Source organism: Pyrus communis, chromosome 7 (assembly GCF_963583255.1).
Source record: "Pyrus communis chromosome 7, drPyrComm1.1, whole genome shotgun sequence".
Lineage (NCBI taxonomy): Eukaryota > Viridiplantae > Streptophyta > Magnoliopsida > Rosales > Rosaceae > Pyrus > Pyrus communis.
Window position 1 is genome coordinate 25,586,336 of NC_084809.1, and position 9,604 is coordinate 25,595,939.

Consider the following 9,604-nt stretch of genomic DNA (forward strand, 5'->3'; position numbering starts at 1 on the left):
GACTGGTTCGCAGGAAAATTGGAAAACTCACCGGAAACTTGGTAAACTTTAAATGTTCATAACTTCTTCAATACTCAACGAAATCAAGTGACTCAAAAATGAAAATCATATTTCTTGACGAGAGGAAGAGAATGCTATCTTTCTTTACTGCTAAATTGCCGTGGTTTTGCCAGAAAAACTGCTCGAACGTGGCTAACTCAAAAATGGTGAGCCACTTTTGAGAAGTTCGACCAAAAAACAGCGAGTTAGCCTTCGAAAAAGGTACCATTCTCTTCGTCTCATCAAGAATTATTATTTTTGTTTTTGAATCACTCGATTTGGTTGGGTATTGAAGAAGTTATGAAAATTTAAAGTTTACCCAGTTTCCGGGGAGTTTTCCAGTTTTCCCGTTGACCAGTCACATTTCAGGCTATTTTCTGGCCATATCCGGCAACCATTGGGCTTCCAAATAGTTATAATCTTATTCTACAATTTCCGATCTTCATTTTGATATATTATGGGTCAAATTTGGTTAAGAAATGATTGAGTTACAAGGCTTTGAAAATTGCCCAAAATCGTTTTTAACGGAAGGACAAAAATCATGGATGGTGGACAATCTCAAGGACCATTTCTATTGATTTTCAATCTCAGGGACCATTTCTATACGGCAGATTTTCCTTTCAAATACTATTTGGTGGAGATGCATAGTATAAAAAGATGATTATAAAAGGGAAATAAAATTCTAAAAATAATATTTGTTCCTTTATTTGATCATGTAATTAGTATTACAAATTCTTGACAACAGCAATGTGTCAAGCTCCGCGGAATTTATTCTTCTCCATTATTGTTACATAAAGAAACAGATATGATCATCTGCATATATAATCCCATTTCGTGCTTATGGGCAGAAAGTAATGACGTAGTCAGGTCCACCACTGCAGGTAAATGTGCTGTTTTTATCATCATAAGCGTAGCTATAAGCTTGAGGGCACTGCTGCTCAAAGAACTGAGAGTACTCTGTGGGAGGACATGTCTCCGGCGTATTATTCGGCGGAGTGCAGCAGTACTTCGAATCACCAAACGCAAGGCAAGCGCTTTTGCAACTGATGACAGTCCCATCAGCCGCTTTCACTTGAAGTTGAGCTGGGCACGCCGCGTTAACATTGGCAGGGCAAGATGAGGGCTTGCACTCGCCCGTGCCACCTTGTGGGGCAACAGACATAGGCAAGTTGAAGCCGTCAACAAGGCTAACATCGTAAAAATCTTGACCCCCGTTTGCTGCAATTGTGATTTCAACTAAAGTTGCTGGTGGAACTGCACCTGCCCCGTTGCATGCGACCTGGCCAGAGCCACAGTCTGCAGTTTCACAAGTGAATTTTCCAGCGGCGTCCGTGGAGCATCTGGTTCGAGCCCAGAAGCGACCAGACCATGGAGATGGAGCGTCCACTGATTGGCTAGCTTTGGATGCTAGTTCGAAGCCGGTGAGTGATAACTGAGGTTTTTGGTCACCGGTTAAGGTTCCGGGCCAGACAGTGTTAGGGCAGTTGTTTGTGAAAGTGATTTTCGCTGCATGTGCACCTGCATTTATGTTCAACATAGAACTAGATACTAAGAATATTGATACTGAAAAATCTACATACAATTATAAATATATCTAATCTCATGTTCGCCGCATTGGTTAGTTCACTTATATGTATCCGGATTGAGAACTTTTACGGTATCCTTTTAAAAAGTACTAGCACTCCTTGTTTTAATAAAATTATTAGTAGACGTCACTGAATTATCCATCATCATTATTCTCTTTTAGACTTCCTACTTTCACTAACAGTATTACAATATAGTGTGGACTAACCCCTCTCATATTTGCATCCGGCAGGCATGCATACAATATACTAGAGACTAATATGAAACAAAAAGAACAAAAAATATAATGAGAAGTTTGTATAATATTACCTGAGAAGAAGAGCATGGCCAAGGTGAGGCAGAGGAGGGAAGCTACTTGGCTCTTCATCATCGACATTGAATATGTCTTGATTGCCTGTTTGCTGCTAATTAACTTACTTCTGAGTTGATGATAAACTTAGGAACGAAGGGGGGTTTATATAGGCTTAGAGCGTACCTAACTTTTTTGATCTTTTCCACGAGTATGAATTACGGGTCTAAGCTGCAATGGCAACTAGGAAAACGAACGCACTGACTAACAAATAGATGACAGTATTTGGTCTTGGAATGGTATGGTTATCATCCTTGACTGCAATTACTCCCTCCAAAAATTCATTTTTAATCCAAAATTAAGAGTCATTTGATAATCATTTCATTTTTAAATTTTAGTTTTTAGTTTTGTGTTAAAAAAAGAAGAAGAAAAATATGGATGAAATGAAGGATATAGGATGAAGAAAGAATGGTGAGACCGTGAGAGACATATAGAAAAATGTATAAAAAAAAGTTACAAAAATTAAAATTTAAAAACAAAACTCTAAAAATTATGTAAAGCTTTGCAAGTGGTCTTTTACTACAGTGGTGAAAAGGTGTTGAGCTCTTGCATGACGGCGTGGGTTCAAACCCTATCGGTGGCTAATTTAACATCTAATCTAAAAAAAAAAAAAGAATTAAGTTAAGCTTTCACTTAACTATTCATCTAGTATTGCAGTCTAATTAGTTGTATTTCTCTTCACTTGTTTGTATGAGATTTCAAATTTAATATTTCTCTTCACTTGTTTGTATGAGATTTCAAATTTAACTCACATAAATGACAATAACGTATTATATTGATACTGAATTTAATATCTAGTTAGTAGATGAATGACCACATAAATGACAATAACGTATTATATTGATACTGAGTTTAATATCTAGTTAGTAGATGAATGACCCGATGTGCGACCTATCCAATTTTTATTTTTATTAAAGTAGAATATCTCTCTCTTAAAATAGAATATCCTTTTTGTTTCTTGTTTTTTGTTTTTTTTTTTTCTGGTACATGCAGTTGTATTGGCAGTACATGTCTCTTAGTTAATTAATATGATCCTCAAGAGATCAATTATAAGGTGACAGTAACTTTTAGATTTATAGTGAGTTTAATATCTAGTTAGTTGATGAATGACTCGTTGTGTGGTCTATCCAATTTTTATTTTTATTATAGTAGAATATATCTCTCTTAAAATAGAATATTCATTTTTTTTTTTTTGGTACATGCAGTTGTATTGGCAGTACATGTCTCTTAGTTAATTAATAGGAAACTTTAACGAAAAACTTATGATACTGTTCACTTTAACGAAAAACCACATTTTTATACTAAAAAATCAATCTTGATACTATTCATTTTATCTTTTATTTTGTCATTATCGTTAAAACTCAAAGTTTTCAAGCTTTTTTCATTAATTTTCCTTAATTAATATGATCCATAAATGTCAAATCCTAAAGAGATAAGGTTTGATTAGTCATCTCATGATTTTGAATTTTTGACAAACTAGCTACACAGATAGCTAAGCTTGCGCCATTTGTGCACCGTGATGGACGGATCGGGCTGCCGTGAAGGAGATGAACAAGTGCTAGAATGCTTCGGTTTTCCTCATCCCCTCCATTTTTAATAATTTATATACATAAAAGGAGGAGCACACCGATTACGTGTTTACGTAATGAGTTATAATGAAAAGAATGAGAATTGCACTCAATCTCGTTTATTGGCGGTGACTCGAATTAAACATTTATAAAAGAGTAATGTTAGGAAAAATAAAATAATAGATATAATTTTATAAACTAAATAATATGAAAATTAATGATTGAATTATTATTTAAATGTTGATATATATGTTTATTCGTATTGATGACATAATATTTAACTTGCGAATTTTGTTTACAAATTTAATCTTTCTAATGTTACTTTTTTTTTTTTTTTTTATCGAACCTAGCATTACCGTTTACAAAATCAAGAATAGGAGGAGAGATAGGAAGTTGTTGGGGCAAGAGAGAGTGCGCAAGGGGAGTCGACTGGTGGTGACATGTGAGGTGGCTTGTGGTGATTAGTAACAAGAATGGCGGTGGCCATGGGTTAAGGGGTAGGGAAGAGAGATGGGGTCACGGTGAAAAATGAAAAAATGGGAAAGATAAAATGGGGCAGCACAGGCTTCAATAAAAGATAAAAAAATGAAAAAATAAAATAAAAGTTTTACTAAAAAAAAATTACTCTCTCTACTAAAAAAAAAATATAATAAAACAATAAAATTTTACTAAAAATAATTGGAATATAAAATAGATTAGTTAAAATAGGGGTATTTTAGTAATCACATTATTTTTCATTCTGATTGATGTGAATTAGTAAACAGTTTTATAGATCAATGATTACTCTAACAAGAATCTAATATGATTCCACCTCATTTCAATTCTTCTTCAATTCAATTTCTCCTTAATCTGATTACATATTAATAAACGAGCCGCAAAATAGTGAAACATACAAATATCTCTAAAATGCCATCACTTGATAGAAAAGAACAATGGACAACTACTCAAATAAAATAAAATAAAGGACAAAATAGTATTTACATGTTTCAGTGCATCTTCAAACTCACATTGTGGATGGTTAATTATTCTTCTTCCATTTTTTATTTAAAAAATGTAATTAAATCTAAGGCAACATAAATAAAAATTTGACTTTAAACTTAAAAAAGTTCAATTGCTACGCGTACAGTACTTCCAAGTAACAGATGTGGGAATCTGTAGACTATTGTGTTTGCTCTTAAATTGCTTGTGTGACATGTTTACTAATATAATTTGAAGTAAATTAGTGGTTTGCATTACTAATATTAATTCTCTGTCTACATTTTCCTTATTTATTTATGGTTAAATAGGCTTTGGTGGGGTAAATTAGTGGAGCATTCAAACAGAATTATTGCATTACTAAGGTATTTATCTACCACACTACGTATTCAGTTATGGACAATTATATGTGGCTTTATCAAGAGGAATTTCAGCATCTATAACAAAATCTTGGTAAAGAAAGAAGAATTACACGGTCCGGAAGGAGTCTTCACAAGAAATATAGTGTACAAAAATATTTTGCTTCCCTCAAATTCATGATGGTTACAGTCTTTCTTTTAATGTTTAATTCCCTTTTTCAATTGTTAATGCAATTCTATTCCAAATAATGCTAATATTTGATTTTAACCGAACTCAATAAATTTTCAACAGGATGGAACGATATGACTTAATATGTTTTACCGTCATGTGTATCAAGGTCAATTAAAGTTCTTGGATTGTTATAATACTTTTTATTTATCTTTTGGTTGCAACTAAATTATAAGAATTTTCTCTCTTTGGTTTAACATATTCTAGGCAAAAAGAACATGAATAATTTTAAGAATGCGTCTCTTCTTAAATATATTGTTCTAAATGTTTAGGATACTATTTTTCATGCTTTCCAGATTTTGTCCCACTATGTTTACCACGAACATTGTTTCAATTTCACAAATATTTCCGTCAACTTTAGTAAACTTTAAATTTGTGCCTGTATTATTAGAGATAATAATTGTATTTCTTTTATGTTTCGAAAAATTGAAGCAATCCATATATATAAATACATTTAAAATGTATAAGTGGCGCGTAACGCGCCGTGATTAAAAAACCGCTTTTCACATGCTCATGAACGCTTGCAGGAAGACGAGTATAATTATTAGGATTCGGATCTTGTATTTTTGTGAATGGTTGGCATCTTCATATTATTTGACAGTTGGATTTGTGGTGTGTGGCTTGTGAGAACCAACGTGTACCCTTTGTCCTTGAAATTTTGTGACAGTAACTAGTCACCGTGTGCCTTAGTCGGTAGGGTTAATACATATTATCTATAGGTAAAAGAGGAACCACATGATTTTCACAAGGAAAGTTATATTTGAGCTCATATAATTTTTTTCTACATTCAACTTACTCTTTGTAATCTTATTAATTTAATTAAGGAATGAATATCCAAGGATGAGTAAAATACCTACGTGTATAGCTAACCACAGTTACCCATCTATTTAAAACTTATGTTTAGGGTTATAAATAACTGTTTACCCGTAAAATTTAAATAAATATTTATAAATATTATCTATGATTATAATGGAGTAGCTATTTAACCGTTTATTTAATATATGAAAAATAAAATACATAACTAATTATCCTAAAATTATTTGATTTTCACAGACTCCCGCCGCTCATTTTTCTCTCCTCGGGTTTGTCTTTCTCATCTCCAACTCTCTCATCTTCGGCAAAACAGTCAAAGTTTGATTAATTTCAACAATGCATCTACAACAACAAAATAAAAATAAAAATATATTTATATAGGGTAGCCCTAGAAGACATCAGAGATTTGCACGTACTATATATATATAGATCTTTTAACAAGAGTGATTCTATTTTTAAAAAAAAAAAAATAGAGACACTCTCTTGACCGATACGTTTGGTTTTAATGAAACTGTGTGGTTGAGATTGTGTGGCCTGTGATTTAATCTTAACCACATAATTTTATTCAAGCCAATCCAACGATTAAGAGTGTGTCTCCAATTTTTTTTTTTTTTGCTGAAAAATAGAAATCCCTCTTATTAAAAATGCGTGTGTGTATATATATATATGTGTGTGTGTGTATATATATATATATATATATATATATATATATATATATATATATACTGGACAACAAAAAGATTTCTTTAATTTCAACATCCTTATGGATGCAGATGCATGTCGCTTGAATGGGAATTCTACTGCCAAACTTTCTCAGATATACAATTTTTTTTTGTTAATTTTTAAATTGTTAAAAAGACTTGTAGATGGATAAAACAAGGGTAAATAGCTAAAAATAAGGGTAAGCGGGTTAAAAAACAAAAACGAGTAAACGGTTAAACAGGTATACGGTTGAACGAGTCTACGGTTATGGGTATGGTTAACCATTTATAAACAGTTATGGGTATGTGTATATTGTATAATCGTTTATGCAATTATCCAACTGGTAAATGATTATGCGAGTAAGAACTTAGATGGTTATGGGTAAATAATTGACGTTACCCGCCCGCCATAACCGTTGCCCATTCCTATGAATATCTCCTTAAACCTAAATTTACTACCTAAACTACCCTCACAAATCCAATTCAAAATGTAAATTTATCTTTCCACTCATTTAAAAATTAAAATCCCAACCTGAATAATTTGGTGAAGTTTCTACTTGTTTATGGGAATGAAAGCTTTTTGGACTTAGACTTTTGTGCACAAGTTGAATAATTTGATGAAATTTCTACTTATTTATGACAAGTTGAATAATTTGATGAAGTTTCTACTTATTTATAAATCTTACATATCTTTATATATAAAGTCAACAATCCCTTTTGGGGTCTCAAGTTTCACCAAAAATGTTTGGACCCAAATGCCCGCAAGACAAAAAATTTCAAAAGCAACCCAATATAATGCAAGGTATTTTCATCATTTTAACAGTGTTTTTTAATAATTAATTCTTTTTGTACAATTTTTTTTTTTTAATTAGTACTTCACAATAGGCTAGTAATAATGTGATTCAATCAGTTGTTCATTAAATATTACTTTCACTATTTTAAGCACGTTCAAAACATCTTAAGAGGTGTGTAATGCCAGTTATAAAAAAAAGTGTTTCGCATGCGCATAATAATGTGATTAAATTAGTTGTCAAATGGTTTTTTTTTTTTTTTTTTTTTTTTTTTTTTTTTTTTTTTGTACAAATGATATTATCTACAATAAGGGAGAGGGGGTGGTGACACACCCTGACCCAAAAAGTCCACTTGGACCCTGAATCGAGCTGTACTGGCTGACACCAAAAAGGTGACGAAGCCAAAAAATGTGATAGAGTGTAGAAAAATGTGAATAATTTGAACTTAAAAATTTTAAATACTAGAGTGCCTTGTGAGCGGGAGCGAACTCATTTCACACAAGACGTCAAAGCATAAGTAAGGTACAAAAGTGTGGGTAAGAATCATACCCTTAGAAGTATCCATCAATACTAAAATTCGCCACAGATCCTTGTCAATACAAACTCAGCAGCTAAAACCTGGAGGGCACCAAATAGAGAGTGTGAGTGAGCAATAAAACCAAGCTTCCCAAAGTTATTACCTCTCTAAAAGTAATGCCCCTCAATGTAAAACTTGTATCGTTTTCCATAAGGCAATACAACATATATACATATATCCAAACCATACTAAAAAAATGGCCAAAACCACGATTTGCCATGTCCATCAACTCCACCATGCATTAATAAGTAGGCCAAATGAACTTAATCAATACAAAATGATATATCAGTCAGAGTCATCTAATGTGACTTGTACGACTGCACCCATATCTCATCAACCAATGCTAGCACATAAGTCGGAGTCACTAATAGTGACCTGTACGACTTATCCATATCTTATCAATCATGGCTAGCATATAAGTCGGAGTCACCTATAATGACATGTACAACTTATCCATATCTCAACACATATCTCATCAATCATGGCTAACATATAAGTCGGAGTCACTTCTTGTAACCTGTACAACTTATCCATATCTCATCAATCATGGCTAGCATATAAGTTGGAGTCACCTATAGTGACCTGTACGACTTATCCATATCTCATCACATATCTTATCAAGCATGGCTAGCATATAAGTCGGAGTCACCTCTTGTGACCTGTATGATTATCTTGCACGCACATCGAGACATCACGATCTATCATCGCCTGTGACCAATTATCAAATCACGTCTGAAAGTTCTTACCGATAGAATACATAATTTAGATAAAACATATCCTCAAGGACCTTCAAGAATAATTTGAGACTTATTGACCAAAAGTCAACCGTCGATCTTTGATCGACGGTAGGATCTACAACCCTATATAACTCGATTCGGAAGATCTGTATATCAGATTTCCGATCCGCAACTTCCAAAGATCCACATTATGCTTCTAGAATAACATACTAAAATTTTATTACGATCCAACGGTTGGATCCTCGCAAATTCCCAAAACTGATTAGCAGTTAACGTTTCATTTTATGTACTTACAAATCCAATTCAGAAAGATCTGTATGTTGGATTCCTAATCCGTAAGTTCCTAAAATCTTCAAATATTATGTACTACAATGTAACAAAGTTTGGTGATGATCCAACGGTTGAATCGTCGATTCACATAAATACCTATTAACGTATCGTAGAAAATTTAGGTTTGAACGATCAACCTACGTCATTCAGATATCAAGACTAAATTCAAGACATTTAACAGAGCCTAAAAATAGCATTAGCGGCCCACTGGCCACGCGCTGCTGCACGCGCCTCCGTGGGTGGTGGTCGGCCATCCTGACTCACCGGAAAATCCAACTATTTCCAAAAATTACCAAAATTTACAGGAATAAAGATCTCAAAGAGAGGAACAACTTTCATACCTGCCACAAAGTCCAAAAGTGGATGGAAGGGGGTCAATGTTTCCCACAAAGCCGGTGGGTGCCTAAAAATTTTTCGACGTCGATTCGTCGTCTACGGTGGTCCAACGGGGTCAAGGCTGGTTGGGATTTTCTCCTGGGATGATGGGCTACAAAGCCCAAGTGGTGGCATCGGCCATCACTTTGTCGATTTTCTGGAAATTTGAAAAAGGTG

At 33.5% G+C, this 9,604-nt stretch overlaps 1 protein-coding gene across 1 annotated transcript; it reads right to left on the bottom strand.

The window, feature by feature from the left end:
* Positions 1-719: 719 nt before the first annotated feature.
* On the bottom strand, positions 720-2,044 carry LOC137739381 (thaumatin-like protein 1b). Its single transcript, XM_068478949.1, has 2 exons — positions 1,933-2,044; positions 720-1,557 (listed from the first exon to the last, which is right to left on the bottom strand). Exons 1-2 carry the CDS (start codon positions 1,997-1,999, stop codon positions 878-880), a joined length of 747 nt encoding a protein of 248 aa, XP_068335050.1. The 5' UTR covers positions 2,000-2,044; the 3' UTR covers positions 720-877.
* Positions 2,045-9,604: the final 7,560 nt, after the last annotated feature.

Bases quoted from the DNA above. Each gene is read 5' to 3' on its own strand.
- LOC137739381 (XM_068478949.1), bottom strand. From the start codon at position 1,999: ATGTCGATGATGAAGAGCCAAGTAGCTTCCCTCCTCTGCCTCACCTTG. The intron at 1,558-1,932 runs GTAATATTATAC...ACATAAATGCAG, and splicing joins GGCCATGCTCTTCTTCTCAG to GTGCACATGCAGCGAAAATC.